The sequence below is a fragment of the Esox lucius genome, chromosome 14 (genome assembly GCF_011004845.1).
Source record: "Esox lucius isolate fEsoLuc1 chromosome 14, fEsoLuc1.pri, whole genome shotgun sequence".
Lineage (NCBI taxonomy): Eukaryota > Metazoa > Chordata > Actinopteri > Esociformes > Esocidae > Esox > Esox lucius.
The window spans coordinates 30,445,203-30,469,878 of record NC_047582.1 but is presented as its reverse complement, the minus strand read 5'-3'; the positions used below and the strand labels follow the sequence as shown (position 1 = coordinate 30,469,878).

General features: G+C 43.9%; 1 protein-coding gene across 2 annotated transcripts; it reads right to left on the bottom strand.

Annotated features, from left to right (window-relative positions):
* Positions 1-378: 378 nt before the first annotated feature.
* On the bottom strand, positions 379-24,661 carry LOC105021742 (ras-related protein Rab-3C). 2 transcript variants are annotated; one of them, XR_002197857.3, is made up of 6 exons: positions 24,508-24,661; positions 23,328-23,537; positions 8,474-8,592; positions 4,694-4,818; positions 3,512-3,791; positions 379-3,100 (listed from the first exon to the last, which is right to left on the bottom strand). XR_002197857.3 is itself a non-coding variant. In XM_020053722.3 (5 exons), the coding sequence occupies exons 1-5, from the start codon at positions 24,511-24,513 to the stop codon at positions 3,601-3,603; spliced, it is 651 nt and encodes a 216-aa protein (XP_019909281.1). In that variant the 5' UTR covers positions 24,514-24,661; the 3' UTR covers positions 379-3,600. The 2 variants fall into 2 exon arrangements, 1 of the variants encoding a protein (XP_019909281.1); XM_020053722.3 differs by having other exon boundaries at positions 379-3,791.
* Positions 24,662-24,676: the final 15 nt, after the last annotated feature.

Here is a 24,676-nt window from a genome sequence, read left to right as displayed (position 1 = left end):
TCATCGCCAAGCTCAAAAAATATGTCTATCCCGAATGAACTGCAGCCTTCTTCAGCAATGCTGACTCCACAGAATGACCGTGTGAAGAACAGCCACCATAAATCAGATGAAAATAGTCCAAAGTAAATGTATGCCTGAAGTCCTGCAAGGAGTTCATTACCATTAGAAGTATCAAACAAATGAAAAACGACTTAATTGGCCGGAAATATATTGAGAATATGGTGCGTGTAGATATGCTTCTTTCTCCCTTTCCCCAGCAGAGGGCAGACTTACAGCGCTGTGGAGGCAAAGACACCGTCTGGGTTTTACAGTACATATTTTTTCCCTGATCTAGTAATCACTGAAATCATCACAAACTTTATGACTATTTCCACGAGATTACATGAATACAATTGGAGTATTTTTATTGTCATCTCGAAAACCACAGCTTTATACATCGTCACACCCACACAGACACCCACGTGCACACAAACAAAATATCCAGCTCATGAAGAAAACATAATAGGCCCTTTACTGTAAAATGACATATCTGTTTGGCCCATCCGAAGACTCAGAAATGTAGCTAACTAGGAGTCTCATAACTTTGCATAACACAAAAAAAATAATAACTTATTTGTTACCATGACACATCATTGACAATGATTTTCACCATCAATGGCTCTCTTCACATATAAGGAGATGGCGGTGGTAGGAGGTGTTGACTGTAATAACCGTGAGATTTAGCGATGCAGGGGGTGAATTTGTGAGAGGCACTGGCTGAGGTTCATTCACTTGGTTGAATTCAAACGATGTTAAGCTTGCCAGAGGATGTGTCCCAGAGACTAGGTGTGGAGGGCAGCTGCCGTTTCGCTTCAACAAATGTGATGGCAGAAAAAAGGCAGACAAGGATCATAAAAGAAAGGTATGTCAGCCATATACATGGAAAGCTCATCAAACAATTTAAAAAAAGAAAAGATGGAGATGTGTCCTAACCTTTTATCTGCTGTAAATCTTCTTATTAACTTCAATGCCGACTTACCGAGACCGTATAGGCTACTAGGCCTCTAAAGCAATTAACCAAAGTGGAAACAATATAATCTGTCTGTAATATAGCATACAATTCTGTGTTGGACAGAAGTAAACCGTTCTCTTCCGTGTGTAATCATGAATGGAAATGCCTTTCAGGACTAAATAGCAATAGCTAACATGGTAGAACTGACCGTTATTCCCCGGTTTCCCTGTTGTTCCTCCCTGAAGTGTACAAAAGACTGCATACAGCAGCACAGGAAAACCGTGCATCACCTCTAAACTCTAGGTAAATGTTTTCCTGAAGATAAACACCCATCACTTCAATATCTTCGCAGCAGAAATCCCAATACAAATCCCTACACATGCTGAAGTCAAGGAGGCGGACGAATGCACAAGGGGACGCTACGCGCGGTCACACCGAATGTTCTCTCACGTTCACACGTACACTATTTCCCCACTCGGCCTCAATATCAGCTGTCATCTGGGAGGTTTCCCGTCGTAAATGACCGTGTTGGCGTTGTAATTTTCCAGTCAGGCTGCACGTACTCACTGTCCCAAATCATACGCACTGGGGTTCATTTGGAGAGACATGGGAAATGGCTTCATCTGACACGAAAGTAGGAGACTTTCCACGATGCGACCCGGACAATGAAACCCATACTCACACATCCCTCTCTGGGAATCCACTTCTAAAATTTAGACATGGGCCAGACACATGGCTATTTACAGTGAAACAGGCTTTAAAAATATTGCACTTGTTAGGCCCATTGCACCTCAGGACGAGACCTGAGGGTGCACAAATACAACAGTACAAGTTTACCGACATAGATAGTACATAGAAATATACTGTACATCTGACATAACGTCATGCAAGCGTGATGTTGGACACTGTCCAGAGCAGAAAATGCCCATTCTCACAGGCACAACACTGATGGCAACATTTCCTGCAGGACAATGCCATGCCACACGCGACCGGCTGGGACTAACTAACTAACAGTACCACTTATCACAGAATCATCCGACCCCGACGAGACATAAAACCGGCTTGTTTTCAGTTTGATCGCTACTTTAAAGGAATGCCATATAATGCTTCTTGTCTCCTCAAGGTTACTTAAAGTATTATAATGAAGTAATGGAGACCCTAACTCAGCAGCGAAACACTACCACCAGGTCCAGCACATTAAATGGTGAATTATGTTGGATAGCTTCTCAAAGAAAGGCGGTTGGGGGAAAAAGAACATCTCAGGTGCAGAGGATGAAATGGCAAGTGTGCTCCGTATGAATAATCGAAGTGGACATATTTATTCCTTATGTCAAATCAGGTCAGACTGTTTAAATATTGATGCTGTGACTCATTCCCCTGAAATGGTTGTCTGGTACCTCTCCTTGGTTTCTCCTTGCTTCTCTTTCAACTGTTGTCCTCCACAGGAAGTGGAATTTTGAGCTCTGTGCCCCTTTCTGACCACTTCATTAGCACCTGCAGTGCTGCATCTAGAAAGGAATCTAGTACATGATCCACTTCAGATCCATTTCAGGGCATCCCGCTGTGGGCACGGACCGAAAACTCTGGCGTGTGATGATGTCATTGGTTTTCTGACAGCAGGGATTTTGTTAGTGACTGTACCACTTTACGTTATAGTATAAACTTGGGCTACTACTGAACAGTTAACTTGTTTATTTCTATCCTTTGTGTGAAGCCATGCATACGTGTAACCTCAGATGAAATGTAGATGTCATTCTCGCGTGGCAGCTGTGTTCCATGGGTACCCAAGATGTGGGATACTGTTTTCTGGACTGCCGATGAAAGGCCAACACAGGTAAACCTTTTCAAGTCGTCCTTCGTGGAATCCTCATGAAATGGTGTAAACAACATTTAGGTTCCTTTAGCTATCGCTAGAGACACGACTTCAGCTAGTGCTGAAAGTCATCACATTTGCAAGGTAGTTCATGATTTTTTTTGAAGGTCACGTTTAATGCTTTTCAGTGGCACCCACACACACACACACACACACACACACACACACACACACAGGGTACCACAGTAGGTTTAGGGGGAGGGAAGACCCAGGCTGGGCAGGAGGGGTCTGGCAACCTAACCAAAAACAGATCAACGTTATTGACAGAGCATGAACAGCACACAATAATTTCTCTGGTGAATATAGTATATACAAGATCAGGTATTTATGTTTCTGAAATAAATAAGTAAACATCTCATTGTGAACCGTACAGTAACTACAATGACAATTATATTGTAGAACTATTTGCTAGCATCTTCAGGCTGTATTTTTTTTCACACGGTTCCAGAGATTAATTAGTCTACACACACAGAGATATGTTACTGTATATTCAGTCTACGTTTCAGTTTTGTGAAAGTACAACATGTGTCGACCTACTTTTGTTACACGTGAAGAAAATGTACTAGGCACATTAGAAAATGTTTAATCCATGAGACAGTCGAATATGAAGAGGAGAATAGTAACATTAAAGGTTTTTACGCTTCTACCTAAGGGATAGAACAACGTTTTGGCATTCTCACACGACCCCGGAGTTGTTGTTTTTTTGTTGTTAATCCTGTCGTTGTTGTCTTCCTGGTTAACATCCGCAGTTGGGGTGCTGTAACGGAGGAGGGTTGTCGGTTAGCCTAGCGTTGGGCGTTCCCGTGGTTACGGCCGGGTCAGTCTCTAAACTGTCGGACATCTTGTCGCAGATGAGGTCGACGAGGCGCTCGAATGTTTGTTTCACGTTGACGTTGTCCTTGGCACTGGTCTCGAAGAACTCAAACCCTGGGAGACAGAAGGAGGGACAGGCACAGGTGGGAGGCATGAAGGCCGTGGCTCCACTAGAGTCTCTCTGTGTGTGTGTGTGTCTGCATGGTCAGTGACCCTGTAGAGAATATCTGGATACTAATTATTCTATCGCTTCACAACTTTCCCCCTTTCTCCATATGCTCTTTGCACCGGTTTCAAAAGACCAGGCGCCGTTCTAAAGGTTTTTCAGTGTCAGCCAATTAGAAGTGTTTAATTATCGCCTAGCAGTGGAGAAGCCTTGTGAATTAATGCATGGCAGAGATGTTCCCTCTCATAGCCCCATTAGCAGTCAGAATCAGAGGCACCAAACACATCACACATTGTTGCCTGGGCGACTAGTACTGAACCACTAAAATCATTCTCTTGGCAATGGAGATCCCAGAAAAGGTAGTGGCATGGTTGATGTGTATATTACCATCATTTACCCACAGGAGAAAAGCCCTGTCCAGAGGGTGGTGTTAACCTTTGGACAATCACAATAATGCTAAACTGTGAGGGAGCAAGGTGGAGTTATTGGTACCACAGAAACACCTCGGTACTTCAAGACAGGATTGGGTGGTGTGAACTTGATACAGTGGTGTGTGAACTTACTTTTCATTGCTTTCTTGATTAGGGATTTTAGATTTTCATTGCAATGTCTACATGACAACACCTGTGTTGTTATAGGAGTATATTACATTAAGTATATTTCTAGGCAGAATCTTAACATTCTGCAGAATTAGACATGCCAGCTCAAACTTTCTAATGAATCCTTGGGTGAAACAGCACATTGCATTTGGCCTTTTATCATCATCGTGATGTCAACGACGATGATCTGTCCAGCCCTTTCGGAGTCGACCTCGAAAAATGATTGACCTGACAGGACAGTTGTCTCTCACCCAGCTGTTCGGCCAGCATTCGACCACTGTCCACCGAAACCACTCGCTCCTCCTCCATGTCACACTTGTTTCCGGCCAAGATCACCTGGGCGTTGTCCCAAGAGTACGTCTTGATCTGGGTGGACCTGGTGGGCAGCACACGACAGAGAAACAGTATTGTTCGAATGAACACCTCTCCCCACAAGCCCAAGAAGTTGCAAGAGAAGTCGCCTCCGCCTTACTGTGCTGGGAAGAATGTATTAACAAGTTGCACAAGGAACCTAAGCGAATCCTTTACAAGGCGCATTAGACGGCTGTAAATCTCACAGAGCTGCGCACTTTGATGAACAAACCTCCTAATACAGCGTTTTGTCAGTCGCCGTTTGAAGCTGGGCCTTGAGAGCTTTAGTGACCTGGTGCCATGGCAACAGGCTGGCGGCCAGACAGCAAAAGAGGGAATGATATGAAGGGTGAAAGAGACAGTAGTATCAGACCCATCTGTATAGAATAACAACAACGCAGAACAAACGCTGTCATTGAGTGAGAGAGAGAAAGAGAGAAAGAGCAAGAGAGTTGAATCGTCCCTGATATTTCAATGATCAGACTCTTTAGTCGCGTCAAAATTGCCTGTAAAATAAGGTGTATCTCCGTACCGGACCGCTTCCACTGACCTTTAATGATCACGTTTAGTCTGCGTTACTATCACGGCATGAACCATGAACGTAGCAAAACAGCCCGGTGTAACACCACCCACCCTGGCTCCCACAACTTAGGTGACTCTAACATTACTATAACTAAAGCAAAAAGAAATAGATGGAGACTGTCCTGGAACTTCACCTCTGAAATGGAGTAGGCAGGTAGAAAAAAAGGGAGAAACAGAAAATAATTTAATGGGGAGGGAAAGAATGATGCGGGAATAGACAAGATGGAGGGATATGGGTGGGGGGTGTATGGAGGGGGGGTACAGGAGAGAGTTGTCGATTGGGTCAGTGCGGTTATTTTGCACTGAAATAGTGTTGAGCAGTTTTAAAATACAGATTTTTTTTTAAAGAATATTCAGCACTCGTTTAACTCTGAACATACTGATACAGCAATTTCTGCAATCAATTTGGAACATTATAAACCAAACTCAACAGTCAGTGTGGAGCTTTGCTTGCAGTTAAGCCATGTGTTCATCGATGCAAAAGGGGACTTTTGCTGTGATTTAACATCCCTAATCGCTCGGATCAGAAAGCCTAAACATGTTCATACCAGCATTCTCCATGGTTTTACAAATGGCTTGCTGTCTGCACCAATCCTTTTCTCCATTGTTTATTTTCCTTTTGCTGTTTCGTGAGACTTTACGAAACCAATAGTCAACAAGGCTTGAATAATATTTCCAATTATTAATTATTTCAGAGCGCTAGTTACCAAGGAAATAAGTGAAAAGCGTATAATACACTTCATAGACTGGTTTAAGGACAAACTCTTCTAATACACAAGGAGACTGTTTCCCTCAACATCCAGTCATCACTGCAATGCACTGATGCGAGCCATTATTGGCACAGAATGTTTAACACTGAACACTCAGATGCTTGTAACTGTCATCATGTGACTTCATGGAGGATATATATCTGCTTTTACATTGCGGTACTACATGGCTCAGCTGAAAAAGGGGCCTAGGCCTCAGCGAACATTCCCTGTACAAATAAACGTTGAATAAACTAAATTAATATAATCTTGAAAGTGCTTCCTGGGGCAGCCGATTTGGCTGTGTCATCACAGAATTGGTTTAGAACTTCACACGAGAGGCTGTGTCAGATTCTCTTCCCTCACTAGCATCAGTTACCCATATCTACCAGACCGGGGCTTACAGATGGAGAGAGACTTGAAAGCACGCAGCTACTGCTCCTCTAATAAGGCAGTGAATCACTTGCGCTTAATTTGCATTTTCGACACCGCTAAGCAGTGGGCTACGACTTTGAGGTTGAATCAGCCTAGAAAACGGTTGAGTGAAATCTCTTATGCATATGCAGTTTGCTCTATATTTTTCGCTCTCAATCTCCTGCTTTTCTCATCTCTCTCTCTCTCTCTCTCTCTCTCTCTTCTCGCCCTCAGTCTCTTTTTTATCTTAGTATCTCCCCCCTTTTCATCTCCCCCCATTATTTTCTCCAGTGCTCTCAGACTCGCTCCATATTGGCATTAAATCATGAGTGTCCCCTGTGAACGCCAATGACCATACAGTTACTCATACTGCCAGCTTGCCACTTAGCCGAGCAGAAACCACGTTGGGTTCACCAGTTACTCAGACTGGTCATTCAGCACTATGGAGAAAGCTAGCACTAGCACGTTTCACTACACACCACATCTCTCTGTGGAGTGGAGAGACTTGGGGTCTGGTCTGGATGGGGTTTGGATGTGGCCTGGGCACCATGTAATATGCTTCACCTCAGCTATGGCCACTTGCAAACCTATGACCAGGTTTCTTGTGGTCAGACTCAGTTGAGTCTGACCACAGGCATCAGTGCTGATTAACACCAAACCAGACCACAGAATGATTCAGGACACGCTCAGCGTTAAGCCGCACGCCGATTTCAGGTTTCGATCCTGAACTGAAGTATTAAGAGTCCCAGTAGGGAGAGCATTAAATATTAACCCCCTAGAACGATTAAGACCGCTGACAGGCTCTTACATTTGGCCCCCACCCTGCCACGTTTATTTTTTTAATATTGCGGTGTCTCGTGAAGAAATAATTTGTAACCTTACAGCAAAAGGAACCAGTGAGAAACCATAACCAGTTGAGATCAAATAAAACAGACCTTTGGGCAAGCTGTCAAAATGGATGTACTGCTCATGGAATCATACCGAATAGAAATGTTAGCTGGTTCTCTTTCTGTGTTTTTTTTATTATAAAAGAAATGTTAATTCATTAAACAGACTATATATGTTAGCTGTTAGCTGCCAGGTAACACTGGAGATTGGTTTACGCTGCCTTGTTCCATACAGAAATTGAGAATAGCTAATTAACATGATGTTACATAAACTTTGCTAGCAAATGTTACAATTGGCCAACGTGGGTGCTTTGCATAGTCAACTAACTGCACCTGTATATATTTTGGATTGGACTGTTGTCTCCTTACAATGTTTTTTTCTCTATTTAAAAACAATTTGTTCTGTATTTTCTTCTGCGCGTTGTGTGTGACCGTTCTTTACAACTTAGATGTACTATTAATGTATATTAACCAGGCAACAACCTAAACCTACTTCTTGCCCAACACAGCCAATGAACTAACCTCCCTTTATTTGCCAGCATCTGTTCTGTGAAACAACACTGTACCATTTTCGAACATTAAATTAAGCCTTGGTCGGAAGTGTGACTGACAGGCTGCACTGCGTGGGCCACCACTCAAACAGACTGGAGTTGGACTGGGTTTGACACACACGGTACAACTGTTCCCTCCGCCAGCACGCTGTGTGCAACCAGCTTCCCTGCTGTAAGTAACTACATGATGTGACCGTAGCGGTTATCGATCCAGGCTCCTCCTCATGGGCATGGGCAGCTTCTTCGTGTTTCCCACTGTTTCCCCAATGCACAAAATGTCCGCCTTCGGCTGCTGACGTGGAAGCTCCGAGCCAAGGAATGACTCATACTGTAAAGCGTTTTACTCAATTATTTGCCAACAGGACATACTGTGTTGGATGTGAAAGATGTACAACAACACCCTTTGGGTTAGATTTAGATTGAAGTTTAAAATGAACGGAAAAAAACAAACAAACAAACTGCCTACTATACATGCTGGAAAGAATAAGTAGTTGACTCACCAGTCCTGCACACAGCTGAAGGACTCCTCGTTGGTGATGTCGTACATCAGGATGAAGCCCATGGCGCCCCTGTAGTAGGCCGTGGTGATGGTCCTGTAGCGCTCCTGACCGGCCGTGTCCTACACACAGAGACACACGACCTGAAGATCAAACTGACAGTCTGGTTTACTACAGGCAGACAGACAGAGCACACACGGATGCTGATTGACGGAGACCCAATGAGAGTCAGCGGAAAAAACTGCCTCCACTGCAAACCTCCCCCATCTACAGTATGTGTCTGAATGCACCTTCTCGTCATCTATGCTCCAGATTTAACGCGACTAATCCAGAACATGGATCCAGCTTTGAGAAACACCTCCAGATTTAACGTGACTAATCCAGACCATGGATCCAGCTTTGAGAAACACCTCCAGATTTAACGTGACCAATCCAGACCATGGATCCAGCTGTGAGAAACACCTCCACAGTCAGTCAGCCACAGTGTCTCCTTACTTAACACCTACTTTACATACACCTATAGATGCATCGACCTGTAGGGGAATGGAACAGCAAGGAGACAGAGACACACACACTGACAGAGACAGACAGACACAAAGAGTGAGAGAGAAAGAAAGAGAGGGGGAGAGGGGGAGAGCGAGAGAAAGAGACAGAGAGAAAGGGGGAGAGACGGGAAGACAGAGAGAAAGAGAGCCAGAGGGGGGGGAGACAGAGAGAGACAGAGAGAGAGGGAGAGATTAAAAAGGTCACTTCCTGCACGCTGCATTGCCTGTGTGTCCTTTATATTACACCGCCAGTCCAAAGGTGTGCCCAAGATGGGGAACCTGAGGCCGCCTGGACTGTGGTCATTATCTCCCCAAAGACCAGGCCAGCGTTTCCACGGTCACCGTCACACCGGGAGCGCCGGGTTCCCGTCTGTGCTTCCGTGCCCCTGTTGCCGTGGCAACCGGACATCCGCGTAGGAAGCGGCGTTCAGGTGGCCTCCCGAGTGCGGGAGGGAGGGAGGGAGTGGTTGTGGGCGGCTGGATCACAGACCAATGAGATCACGTTACTGTCTGAAGCCACGATGGACTACATCCACCAACAGACAGAGAACCGTGAAGAGCGGTTCTGCTACAGAAAAGTTCCACGCTGGGTTTTAAAACCAGAATATTCTGTTGCTAAATCGATTGATTTACTCAAACACAGTAAACCGATTGATTCTTGGAACAATATAAATTCCCATGAGTTTAGCCGCCATAAGCCTTCAGAACCACAGTTAGAAGTGTTTTACTCCACATTAACATGTATTCAAACGACACAGTACAGCCTCAACATGTTAAATACACATGTAATATAAGTCTTTGCATTCACAGCTTTATAAACTCAAAATTTAATTTATTATAGTTTCAAAAGGCTTCCAGACTAAGTCAGTCTCAACTTTGAGTCTCATCTTTTAGGTGTAACAAGAGAAACCCTGGCTGAAATTTTCAGCTAGTATCCATGTGCATTAGGCTGGATGTGAAAAGGAAAATCAATCTAAGGAAAATCGTATAACCCTCCACGTATGCAAGTTTAACTCTAAAGTGGTTCCAGTTTATCTGGGAAGTCAAGGGACTAGCAGTCTTGAAGTCAAGAGACTAGCTTTCTATCTCATGAGGAGAAAAACGAAGAGCCATTATCACAGACACTTGACAGAACTGTTTTATCCCCTGGGCTTCTGTGACATTGGCAGATGGACTCCGCTGTGCAAGAGCAATGTCCCTTCAACCCACAGGTCCCCTGTTCAGTAGAGAAAAACTGACATTATCTTTTTTACTGGATTAAGTCACTCAGAAGCTCCCTGGCAAAGGAAAATGTTAATTATTTTCAAATTATAAACCACATCATTTTAAAGTGCATTTACAGTTATTGGGAGGTGCGTAGTTTTTTGTTCCAGCTTTATGTGACTTAATGAATCACCCACACGCACAACACTGATCGATCACAGAGACTATATTAGCATTTCATACACCTTAATGCAGCAGAAACCACACCACATCACGTCCTTACACAGTCGTCAATAAGCAACAGGCCAAGACGTCTTCCACGTCTGAAAAAACCCTTCCGTCCATCTTCTGGTAACCCACATCTCAAATCTGACATGTCATTGTCAAAAATAACTAATGTCAGAGCCTCGCGTGGAGCAGACGGCACAGACCCCTCAACGACAGGTTCAGCCAATCAGGTGGCAGCAGCAGCCCTGCTAGGCTACCATCTATGGCGCTGCCCTCTAGTATGAAGTGGACCGTGACAAAGTGATCATTTTCCCTTCCAGTGCTGAGCCGCAGCTTAGCTCAGACTGCAGACAACGTCCTCTTATCAGACCGTGGCAGCTAGGAGATGTTAGGCTAAACACACACACACACACAGAAATGCACACGTACATTCACTTTCTCTCTCTCTCACACACACACACACACACACACACAGAGACAGAAATGGAGAGGCGCGCACACACACATATACACACTTCACGTAATGTGTTCAAACCAGAAATGTCCTGGCTGAGTCACAGTGGTTCTGAACCTGGGCCGCCTGTCCCTCACTGTCCTGGCTGAGTTGCAGTGGTTCTGAACCTGGGCCGCCTGTCCCTCACTGTCCTGGCTGAGTCGCAGTGGTTCTGAACCTGGGCCGCCTGTCCCTCACTGTCCTGGCTGAGTCGCAGTGGTTCTGAACCTGGGCCACCTGTCCCTCACTGTCCTGGCTGAATCGCAGTGGTTCTGAACCTGCCCGCCTTTCCCTCACTGTCCTGGCTGAGTCGCAGTGGTTCTGAACCCGGGCCGGCTGTCCCTCGCCGTGGCAGCTCTCTGGTCTTTGTTTGCCTGACGGAACAACATACAGCCGGTTGGGCGCAGCTCTAATTACAGCAAACAGAGGCAGCCTGATAAGACTGTAAAATCCAGTGACATGACCCCACCACTCACATTCAGCGTCCGGGCCGCTCTGAGTGCATCTGGAGAGCAGAAATCAAAGTACGTCCGAGAGGAAATTAAAGAGAGAGATGAAGGGCTTGGGAAGGGGGGGGGGGTGGTTGAGAAATAGCGGGGTAGGCGTAAGACAGATGAAGGGAGGAAAGGACCAGGGAGAAAAACTTAAGTGAATAGAAACTAATTGAATAGACGCTAATTGTGTCAATGTCCTATAGGGTTCAGCAGCTAACTGGCCAGCCTCCCTTCCCATTAGCTGACAGGCTTTTTATTCTGTCAATATGGCTTCTTTAAGGCTGGTGCTATATCCAATTTACGACGGCAGCTGAGCAAACGTGTGCTAGAGGAGCAGATGGTCTTTTACAGCAGCAGCCCCCAAAGCCCAGCCTCAGGATCAAGGCACAGGGGATTGGTCAGAACAGAGCACACAGTGGAAAAAACACTCGTTGTTTTTCTATCCATGTCGGGACCTGAAACCCAAAGCCACATGTTCCCTAGCCCCCATGACCCTAAAACCTGATTTGTCTTTGAGATAATATGCTGCGTCCGTGTACTTCTCTCCACTTGACCAAATGTGCCGAAATCATGTATGTTTATAATAGAATGGTTACAGTGCAAAGCGAACACATAGATGGAAAAAGACAAGTCATGCGCAACAGACCAGATCTGTGAAAGAATAGGTGCCGGAAACAAACAGGGACCACTGTCGAACGGCAGAAGCTGTGATCGTTGGGCCACCCCGGGCCCCAGTGCATTAGAACCATAGCTGACCAACGCGTTCCCACCACTGTGGTTGGAACAGTGAGTCCGTTCATGAAAGCCTTGAGGGTCACCATCCTGCCTTACCTCTCCTGCCCTGTCTGAGACACGTCACCCGACACAACTGCATAGATGGGTTCCCTTTGGCTGTTGTCGCACTCTGACCATTTATCCGGAAAAAAAACAAACAAAAAAAGACATTTAGTATTAAGCGCATTGTATTAAGCAATTAGTATTAAGTGCATTGCTCAAGGGCACAGACAATTTACAGTGGCTAAGGGATTCAAACCAGCAACCCACCAGTCACTGATCCAATGCTCCAACCACTTGGCTGTCTCCCTTGCATAGATCACAACAAAGCTCCAACAGCGTCGTAACAATTCCTGGAAGCCTGCGGGCTGTAAAAGGGACGTGTCCCAAACGTCCCGCTATTCCTCAAAGTGCTCCACTTCTGACCTCTGGTCAAAAGCAACACAGCATGTGGGTAATGCAGCCTCAGGCCATTTTAGAGACTAGTCTAGTTTGGAGCTGGCAGCCTAGCGAGGCAGTCATTAAGGTGATGAAGGCTGCGTTAGTTAAAGGATCGCCTCTAGGATCCACCTCCCAGAGGTGCAGTATCATCATTACAGAGCACACACAGACACACACACACACACACACACACACAATCGCTAAAGATTCATGTTGTCTGGCCCCTGGTCCCAGCCTCTGCTCTCTATCGATCCCAAACTCTCCCCCTTTTCCCATTCTCCCTCTCTCTCTCTGTTTCACACTCCCTTCTCCGTCTCTCCATTCTTTCTCTCAGTTTTCCGTCGCTCTCTTTGTTTTCCAACCGCCTCATCCTTTTCCGCCGGGAGGACACTGGAGGAGCCCATCGCTGACGGACGGAAGCTTCTAGAATGAGACACAGATGGACGGGCAGACACCAGTGGTTGCAGATGGATTGAGAGATCAGTGCTGATTGGATGGATACTGTAAACAAATACCGGAGGTTGTCTTTGCAAAGAAAGCTAAAATAGACGCGTAGAGAATACCGAATGGGGAGGATAGAAAAGCTGGTATGGGTGCCAGTTCTGAGACGCACACTGAGGGTTTAGAGCACATCTTCTATGTCAGGGCACAAGACACTAAGTGGGATTGGCAGATGTTCATAAGAGGTCAACGTTAACTGACCCCAGATGCCTGGTGGAAATACACAAGGAGCACTCTTTCCAGGCTACGCTGTAAGAACACTTCATGCACTGTGAATGTGTGCTTGGACCCGTTTGATCAATAGGTTTAAGTGTGAGATATTACATGACGCTGAGATTCCAATTAGAAGTTTTGAATTAAGCTAAATCAACTGATCGACTGGTAATGGAATATTATCATGGTAACCTGTTTTGATAGAAGAACTATTCACATCTTGGATCGAATTGGTAGATCAATGCAAATTCTAGATGAAAACAAACTCCACAGAACATAAACCTTAGCGGTAGCAATGAATTATGGTGCTTGGTGTTTTTTTGAGTAGGCATTTAACCCTCATAATCTGCTGGATTTAGTATCTTCTCATCATAACTGGCATTTAAATACTGTTCCTGTTTATTGACTGATGATGTAACTATGTATTTGAATAACTACAAAAGGCTGAACACACGTGGTGTGAGAATTATCAATACATGCAGGAGTAAACAAATTATTGCAATGGTAAAACCAGAATTGTCAAGGTGAAAACTGTCAATAACAAACCTTAATCCCTTACAGTGTTTTCACACTTGGTCCCTTTAAATCAGTTTCTCATGGCATGGCTTGTTCTTCACTGCGCATTTACCCAGAATGCAATATAAAATGTCAGATTTTTTATTTTTTAATGGAGAGCTACATTAATTTGAAGTGAACTGGCAAGAGAGCTATGTCCTCATTCAAAGCTAAGGCCAGTGTGAATACAACGGGAACTGAGTTCTTTTTTTCACCCCTTGAGTCCAGCTTTCAAGAGGAGTGAAATGAGTTATGTTATCGAGGACTAAATGAAAACACACTTATTGAGAACAGACATCCCACAGAGTTTCAAGACTCTCAAACGTTATATAACCTTCATTGAAACACATAAAAAAAAATGTCATCTGTCAAGTTAAATTCTCTTGCCTGCTGCATTTCATGACCAAGGACAGGGTATGAGAAACAATTTCTATTTGGACTATAAGAACTTACACAAAATAACAAGGCTACAGTAAACATATTTTCTCCCACTAACGATGCAGCGCCTCCCCTTGGTAAATCTGTATTTCTTTTTTTTGGAAGAAACAGAATCTCTTTGGCAAAAGACCCCATATCTGACTGTACATACAGGACATTGGTGACTGAGATACTGAGTGCGTTAACTAGAGGAAAATCCCGGAGCATATCTGCATAACTGATTTCAACGGTGGAGTTAAACAGATCAAGACATAAACATGGGTTCCTGATGCAACACCGCTGTCCAGCCATTACAGCGTATGTTCCTGCTTACGTTGAGTCTTGATAGTGTTTGCCACAGGGTTACATGACTTTATTAAAATATGATTACCCTTGATGAATTCATAGATGATGATTTTGTACCAGACCACACCCATGTGAATGTTTATTGGTCGATAATGGGCAATTTGTTTAATGACTACTCCTTTCTCCATAGATTACATTCAACGCAGATCTTTCATTCATTGCAATAGGAGTTGCTTGTTTTTCACAAAATTCTAATTGGCCGAAAAATACGTCACAACAGACATCAAATTTGTAACATATAAATAGAAAAACTAAACTATGTCCCATATGCCATGACTTTACAGAAGGCCAAATGGAGTTAGAGGTACAAACTGAGCCACTTCAATCACCTGTCATCTGACCAAGCCCTCGTTTTGTAAACGCCAGATCGCGTCAAGACACAGCCTTATTCATCTCTGGTTCAGATTTGACAGAGGTTTTCCGAGGTGACGTCTGTACGACACAGAGACACATGCACAGTCTCTTTCCTAATTTCATTGTGGGAAACAACAAAGCCTCCAGACATGGGCAGTATGCTAAATGCTAAAAATGGGGCTTTTAATGGTGACTAGGAGGGCTTTTAGTGTGTGGCACAAGGTCTACCACCAAAATGCTGTTGACATTTTCCTGAATATATTAAGGATGGAAAAATATTGCTAAAAAGCTACTCTGCTCTCTTGTCCCCGCCACTTCAACCCCCTTCTTTCTGTTTCTCCCTCTTTTTCTCTATCTTCATCTTCGCTCTCTGACATTACTCCGCCCTCTCTCGCCCACTCTTTACCCGCTTTCTCTTTCCGTTTTCTCCCAGCGGGCTTGGAGGTAGGACAACGATGGGTAAAAATAGCTCAAGATGAATAGGCATGCCACACTCCCTGCCAGCTTACGGCTTACCCAGCCCTAGAAAGGAGCAGGGAAAAGCTGTGAATGAATCAGCGGTCAAAAAGCCTCTCTTTGAAGCTTTATGCAAGTCTCAGGTTGTCCGACACCAAACGCGATAAATGGGAGCATCAGGAATTAGGTGCCAAAGGTTCATCCAGAAGTGTCACTGACTGCCGTTGAAAGGTCTCAAAGAGAGCCCGGTCCCCACAGTTGAATAAAGGGCCACAATCACTGTCTTAATTACACTTCCTACCACAGATCGCATGGCAATCATTTCCATCCTTCGTCTATACCAAATGGAGTGCTTTTGAAATGTAATGGAATATGGATTATCTAGTTTAACCAATTCTAAATCAGGTCCATAAAGGCACCAAGTACTAAAACAGCAGTTCCTTTGGGTTTTTGTAAAACATGGGGTATTATTACAAGCAATCGCTACAGTATTAGTAATTACTCTCAAGCATCACAACAATTTGATTCAAACCACATAGCCTTTTAGCAGGCATCATTCTAGCCTATATATTCTCATTCTACACCACATAGTACGCCTCCAGGAAGACCCGACGGACGTTTCTTGCCACGCTTTAATCCGGAATAGCCTGCATCACACAGAGCTGTCTTTGAAAGGCTTAAGACTCCCCGCTGTTCCAGTTAAATGATTGTTGCAAAAGGCACAGGGTGCACATCCCAAAATGTGACAATTTTACGCCTGTACTACCCAGTCAGAACAGGACGTTTTGGGGTTCATTTGGGGCTCGGACACAGGGTGTGTTTACAGCAGGGCGTTATCTCATCCACTGACTCGCCATTGTCCACTGAGACATCCCCAAAGACACCTGATGGACCGAAGAGCCTTTCAGACACAGCTACTGTCTATTCATTGAACATGTTCTATTAGAGCAACTGGCGTAAGTCTTTTTTCAGATACTCTTGGTTTTTTGTTTTTCTTCAATACATTTTTTTTTAATAAGAGCGGGGGTTTTGATGCAGGGTTGAAATATTCCAAAAAGTTGGAGATGCGATTCAACACCATGAGTAGAATTATGTAAACAGGTGGAGATTAACACACCTCTTGGGAGTAACTAAACATGCATCCTGGACCGCACCCACACCTGTGTTTTTCCATAGTTGTGTAGACCAGAAAAAAAAAGACATTTTCCTTCTGGGCACCAGTTAAACAAACATTTTGGGGGAAACCTCTGGTCTCCACTTGTAGCCAGGATCACACACACGCAAACACACAAGTTGGAGGAACTAAACATGCTTTCCAGAAACAAACCAGCTGTTCAAATGTTGACGTCAAACAATGGGAGCCGGGTAGATCAGAAAGCCATAGGCTGTATCCGTAATGGCAGTACTTCCTAACTGTTCACTACTTTGTACCAGAGGCCAGATGGGGTAGGATGCCATTTGGAATGGAGACAAAGGACGCTGCAGGCAACAACTCATCTTTATCCTGCGAGCAGCTCTGGCTGAGATACATTGAGAGTGACATTCCGGACACAAACAGTCAGTGGCCACATAACTGCTATGACCAGTTACTTCTATATAGAAATTGGACTATTGTTCCTTCTTTCATTTTTCACTGCAGTGTAAACTGGCAATAGAAGCGACTGTCCTCGATTGGTCATAAATGTGTGCTGCCCATGTTGTGGTGTCGCCAAGTCACCCAGTCAAAGAAAACCGAGCAGATGTACCAATTCTGACACGAGGCCTAGTGTTTAATGTTTCCGTGCTTGTCTTTTACTCTTTAACAGATTCCTGCCAATAATGCTTACGTCCGTATTCGCAATGTGATGATTCAGCAACATTTGACAAATTTTTAGTAACTCAACAAAATATTTATATCATAAAAGCATTACAGGCAGAACAGTAGGGGAATAATAGCTCATTGTTCTCAGTGCTATTGTAAGAACATACTGTAAGCTCACTCTACAGCTAGCTTGAAATGTCACTGATCATGGGGAAAACTAATTGGTACCTTTTCCACAGCTGAAATGTTGTGGGGTCAGGCAAACTGCTAGTGGATGAAGCTAAACTGTTAGCAGTAGCACATTGGCGTGGATTTCACGATGACCTAAGGCATTAATATTCAGTCTAGAGTTTGACATTTCCCTTGAACATTCTTTAAGCCTCTGTATGTTAGGTGTAATTGAATACAGCTGTTGAGCAAATTCATAACCAATGCCAATAAAAACTAATCTCGAGACCCCACAACCAGATTATAAAACATCTCAGACATCTGGCCAAGTTCATGTGGTTACAGGCAGCCAGCCTGCCAAAGTCATCTTGACAATTAGCTTCTGCTTCTCAAAATCAAACCCTCCATGATAGCTAGCTCTAGGTCCGTTTCCATGGTTTGTGTGTGGAGGGATATGGGGGCACATTCACAAGTGAGTGGTATTAATTTGCAGGGAGAGGAACTATGACAGGAGACCAGGTTGAGGGCATTCCTAAAAATCGTGAGGGTGAATGAGGGTGGCAAGTTAGCCGAATGGTGAAGAGCATTAGCAACTGTAAGCAAGAATGTGCTGGTTCTAATCCCTGAGGTGACAAGGCGGGAAAAGCCTGTTGTTTGACAGATAACCCCAAATTGCTCCTAGCTCATTGCAACAACGTAAAATAGCATTTTGCACGATGCAAGTAATGTTAATTTAAAAAGTACTGTATTAATTTGGCACAGTACTATTTTCCGCTTGTTTTCTGATATGATCGTAATCAATCACAAAGCATCAAACAGTTGATGAAGACGTGTTTGCACCATACTGTACACCAACTGCTTAATCTTTATTTATCCCAGCTTCATCTAAGGATGGATTTTATGTCAAAGATAACTGGCATTATAATAAATGGCTGACCTCATTGTTAATGGTGACTATTTAGCTCATGTTAAGCTGCCATTTCTTAGCCAAAATGGCTCAAAATCTAATCCCCAGTATATTGCTGCTTTCTCAGGAGATATAAATGGTTTTGAAGTGATACGTAAGTGGGTGGTACCGGAAATGTACATTGATAATGAGGAGATTAAGATTTCTGACTTTGGTTTAGGATCATTAGAGAGAAGTGGGAAGTCAACTGGCTTAATATGTAACATTTCGTCAGGTTGATAGAGTTGGTTGTTCAACAAGCATTCCATGCCAATTAAATTATCCTGACACTATTAAGAAGAATAAAAAATGAGATTGGGCAGTCATGTGTAGTGTAAACATTTGGTCGACATTTCACTCTTGCTGCTAATATCCACTGATCGTGTAGCAGACAGTTAAACACTAATTCAATATGTTCAGTTGACTAATTAGTACCGGTGCTACAGTACTAAAAACCCACAATGTGACCTGTAGCTGTTCTGATATCAGTCTAACAGTAATGAGTTAAGACTAGGGAATAGAGCCCCAACTCATCTTGGAGCAGGTCCCATCTGTACAGGCTTTATGTTTTTCTAAATTGCTTAACTGATCCTATATCAGCCCTTTTACTCCAGGACGCTTTATGAATTTCAGCTCTGGTGTGTTAGGACTCTGGTATCAGACTCTAGTGTGTTAGGACTCTGGTATCAGACTCTAGTGTGTTAGGACTCAGGTATCAGACTCTAGTGCGTTAGGACTCTGGTATCAGACTCTAGTGTGTTAGGACTCTGGTATCAGACTCTAGTGTGTTAGGACTCTGGTATCAGACTCTAGTGTGTTAGGACTCTGGTATCAGTCTCTAGTGTGTTAGGACTCTGGTATCAGACTCTAGTGTGTTAGGACTCTGGTATCAGTCTCTAGTGTGTTAGGACTCTGGTATCAGACTCTAGTGTGTTAGGACTCTGGTATCAGACTCTAGTGTGTTAGGACTCTGGTATCAGACTCTAGTGTGTAACTGTTAGAGTCTTACAAATCAGTTAGTCATGAGCAAAACCAATGTCAGCATTAATTTGGAGACTACTTCTTTATCCCGTCAGGAGATGAGTTAGAGAGTGATGACGATGACTCATCCATCCATCAACGTCCACCTGCATTCACCCTCTTTCAAAGGGAAGTGATAGGCTCCTAACAGACACTTGTGAACATGTATTGACACCGTTATTCGGGGATGGACTTAATTTGACAGGAGAAATGGATGAAAATGTACTAAGCTGCCCTCATCAAAATAGACACACATGGAAATTCAAAGAATAATTGAAAATATAGATATAGAGGTACAAGAGACCCTAACCATCAACATTTGGAAAATGGGACCAAAACAACATATTATGAAGTAAAGAAATAACACAAAAGTGACTATAAAATACTAAGTACAAATATATTCCGTTTTAATTATGAATAACAACACAAACACTCCTGGTAATTGGTAGTCCAAAGGTAATTCTGCTTTAAGACACCAGTCAAATTAGTCCTATGTGCAAAATACAATAACAAAGTAACAAGACTGGGCTCAGATCAAAAGCATTACAAGCATAAAGGGACTGTGTTCAGCATCAGCACCAGTTTTCATTATGAGTATATAAGTAGGACAACTGCGTTAACGAGATGCGTGTCTGTTTGGAGGTGTGTGTGTGTGTGTGTGTGTGTGTGTGTGTGTGTGAGGCTGTGTACCCATAGTGGGTGTCTGTTAACAGAGTGTGTGTTTATTGTGGTTGAATGATCAGAGGGTAGGGCACATTTAGTTTAAGTCAGATAGACGTGATAGAAAGTTTCCTTCAGTCTCTCATTCCTGGTTACGACACACCAGAATCATCTCTGTCGGCTGGATGGTAGCAGTGCCAACACGGAGCACGACTCCGGTGGCTGAAGTCCAACACGTGGCCTTTCTGGCACACCATGGTTCGGGCAGAATGGAGCTGTACAGTATGCCCTCGGTAATGCACCAGTTGAAGTTTGAGTGGGTCCCCTGGGGCATGTTGAATGTCTCCAGTCACTTATTGTTTGTTGTTGACAAACATTGTCAACAACAAACATTGTTGTGATGTTCTACTGCGACCACATCGACATGTGATGAAGTGTGTGGTTTTTTTGCTTCCTTCTGGTTGAGGAAGAGCTGGTGGTGAAAAAGCATTCACCACATGTTCCCCACCAGTGTTTTTAGGCGCCACTGTACCTGGACTCTAAGGTGCTCACAAATGACTGCTTGGTGCCTGCCGCAGCAAACATCATTGTGGTGTCATGCAGACATGGGTGAACAATGAATTCAGGAAGGGCACCACCCCTTGGAGGTGCCCACTGTGTTGACATTTTCTAGTCCTTTTGAAGGTGAATGGGCAATGTCTTTAGAAGAAGCTGGATGAACTTTGGGCGAGGGTGTCCTATCAACGGAATGTGAAAAACAGAAGCATCCTCTTGTCTTCCGGAAACATGGTTAAAGGACGACTGAAACACTAAATAGACGGTTTGTCAGTGTCACGACAGGACAGAGGACTATGACAAGAAACTGAACTCCAGCTGACTTCAGCTCTCAAAGAAATGCGTGGGGCCATAAACAAGCAAGAAACAGTACATCCAGAGGTGGAGTTCCTTGTCGCTGGGCACTTCAAAGCAAGAAAACTGAAATCCATCAACTCTCCAGTGCCTCAAGGAGCTCCGAAACTCTAGATCATCTTAACAATACCCAGAAAGGTGTTAACAAGACCCTCGCTCCACCCCCATTCAGCAAATCTGACCAAGACTCTGTTCTCCTACGTCCAGCTTACAGACAAAAAACGAAAACAGGAAGTACCAGCAATGCGCACAGAAAATAAGTGGTTCACTGAAGCAGATGAAATGCCACAGGACAATCTTGGTGACATTAATTTGAAATCACTGCAGAGTTTCCGGCTACAGTCACGGGCTACATCAAGACATGCATGGATGATGGTTTACCAACAGTGACTGTACATACGCACTGTATCCCAGTCAGAGACCACGGACTGCTGGGAACATCTGAGCCGTGGTCAAAGACAGAACTACCGCATACTAGGTACATGACTGCGATCCAGAAATCTACATGAAGCACGGTGTCTGACGTGTCATCCAGCGAAGACAGCACAGGAGGATGGTGTTGAGGTGGATTACAGTGCTAAATGTGGAGTATGGTGCTGAGGTGGAGCGGGGTGTAGAAGTGGAGGGTGGCGTTGAGTTGGAGGACAGGTGCTGAGGTGGAGAAGGGGTGTAGAAGTGGAGGGTGGTGTTGAGTTGGAGGACAGATGTTGAGGGGGAGCAGGGTGTAGAAGTGGAGGGTGGTGTTGAGTTGGAGGACAGATGTTGAGGTGGAGCAAGGTGTAGAAGTGGAGGGTGGTGTTAGAGTTGGAGGACAGATGTTGAGGTAGAGCAGGGTGTAGAAGTGGAGGGTGGTGTTGAGTTGGAGGACAGATGTTGAGGTGGAGCGGGGTGTAGAAGTGGAGGGTGGTGCTGAGGTGGAGCATGGTCTTGAGGTGGAGCACAGTGCTGAGGTGGGGCTGAGTACTACATTGTAGACGGTGCCCGGGAATCCCACCCACCCAAGCCACAGACTGTTTCTCTGCCAGTAGCGGAGAAATGGCTCTAGGACCAACATGCTCCGAGACAGCTTCTACCCTCAAGCCACGAGCCTGATAGACTGGTAAACAGGCCACCCCCGGGCTGTCGGCACTGGAACCCTGTTTATGAGCAATAAGTTTCCCTATAACCAGCAACACTGATCTATGAGGATATTGATCACAAATGAACATTCCAAATGCTCTGATGTCTTTCCATGTACCTTCAATGTACATGAGAATATTATTATGTATGTACCATTCATAGGCATACTACACTCATATTTATTACATGCAATACTCCGACCCATATTGTTCATATTTCCCATTCTACACTCCTTAAAATCGCTACTAGTTAACATTCTTATGTATATTATTGCAATATTTTTCCTTGATATATTGCTTCATTCTTACTATGTAGATGTGGTGTGCCATGTCACAAGGATTTCGTATGTTCAGAATTGCGCTGTGTTATTCGGTGCATTTGATAAATCAACTTTGAACTTGGACTGTAATCAGTACCCTGTACATTCCCCAGTGTTTAACCCAACTCCTGTATATTGTTTCTTTTACCGTGTTTTTATATTTAATGTGTTATTTTGTATTACGATTTTTTTAATCATTTATTATTATAATTTCTGCAATATTAGAAAGGATTTTGGAAAGAATTTTACTGCAAAGGTTACCCCTTAATAATAACATTTGATTTGGTGAGGGTTTTCTATGCTCTGTACTCGGCCATGTCTCTTGTTGCCATACAGTTGTTTAGCAATTGTACACGCTTTCGGGTTTTGCACTGAGGCTTTCAATAATCCACTCTTTCTGATATATTTTAATATTCACACTTGATAGTGTCTCCACAATGCCGTATATATTTCCTGATAAACCCTGTTTCTGTGAACAGATTCTGTGAAGTGTGGAGTCACTGATGTTCTCCCCAGAGGCCTCCCAAAGCATTTCTCAGTCCGCTGGGTCAAAACAGGTTAATTTCTATAGCTACTGGCCAGAGAACAAAGTACAAAGTACAAATTCCATGTCTTCAAAACATTTTAAATGTTAAACTGACAAGTTAAATCCTGTGAACACGTTAACTGGATTTTGAACACGGGTCTAAAGCACACAGCATCTTAAAGCCTAGAGATAAGCTTGGGAATCTTCAGATACCACGAACAGTTCCTCATCATACCAGTAATTCTGAACAATCTGCTTTAAAACAGCAAAAAAAATAACACAGCACATACACATCACCAAAGAAAGGAAGCAGAGGGCACTACACCTCAAAAACACGCTACGGACTCACCCATATCTGTAATTTGATGCGCTTGTCATTCTTGTAGACTGTTTTCACCTTGAAGTCAATGCCCACAGTGCTGACGAACGCTGAGGTGAAGGAATCATCGGCGTAGCGGAAGAGAAAGGATGTTTTTCCCACACTGCTGTTGCCAATGATCAGCAGTTTAAACATATAATCAAAGTTCTGGTCTGAGCTCTCCTTCTGTGTTGCAGCCATCTGCAAGAACAAGGAGGTTCAAATTCAAAAGCAGTCGGCATTCAGTCGGGTGGACAGTCAGGTAGACCTCCACGTTGGTAATACTGGCCTTGCATCCGAAGTGGCATACTACACAAATATGTAGCCCTGTAAACCTTGGTCAAAACTAGTGGACTACCCAGGCAATAGGGTTCCATTCGACATGCGTCTACTTTGTCAGAATCCACATCCACTTTCAGTGTAAAAATCACTGCAGGTGTTAAATAAATGATCAGAGCAATGTAGCCACTAGCTAACAAGGATGTTCAGATGCATTCCTTTTTTAATTATTGAGGTCTGACATTAAGACACACGGGAAGAGTTGACTATACTACAAAATGCTGTTAAATCTTTAAAAGTTCCATGGGGGGAAAAAAACATAACATTTAGATAAGTGGTGTAAAATGTACAGTGTAGCCTATCTATAAAAGCTCATAAAAATGTTGATCGATTCACATGTCACTTGAAATAGACACTGGTTAATTTCTTCCAGCACAAACAGACAAGGCTAATGGAATGATGTACCTGGACTAACTATTAAATTCAAGCACACACACAACTAGAGTTAATTGCTGGCTGTAAAATAATTCATTTTGAAAGGGCAAATGTAGGCTACTGTCTTTCCTACAAACAGCGTAGAAAACGCTTCCACACAGATGAGCACCCCACCCCCACTTTGACACTGTGACAGGGTGTTTTTTCACCACCAGTCATACATGGTCATTTTTGTGTAAAAACCAAACATATTTTCACTGTGCCAACAAATATACGTAGTTCTTCCATATAGAGCTCCCTCTTGTTTTAAGGTTAACATTTCCAATGCAGTTGGGCCAGATGCGCGCGAATGCTTTAATTTTCGTGCAGTTTGCGAAAAAGAAAACATGATTTACACACACATGACACTTCCACAAATATGGTACGAGAATTGAACAGGCAAAAACCACACACTTACCTGCATAGGTGCGTTCTGGCGCGTGCCACTAAATGACAAATAGATTTTTAAAGTGTGGAGCTCAATTCCGCGACTGATAACCTGCAGGGATGCTGGCGATGCCTCCCTCTGGATTTCAGCAACGGAGCTGTCCTCTTTCAAGCCAGGCGAGAGCGCGCAATGGCACGCG

Excerpts from the sequence above, each read along its gene's own strand:
- LOC105021742 (XM_020053722.3), bottom strand. Across the intron at positions 8,593-23,327 it reads GCATCAAATTACAGATATGG|GACACGGCCGGTCAGGAGCG; the intron begins GTGAGTCCGTAG and ends CTCTGTGTGTAG. Across the intron at positions 3,792-4,693 it reads AATGCTGGCCGAACAGCTGG|GGTTTGAGTTCTTCGAGACC; the intron begins GTGAGAGACAAC and ends TCTGTCTCCCAG.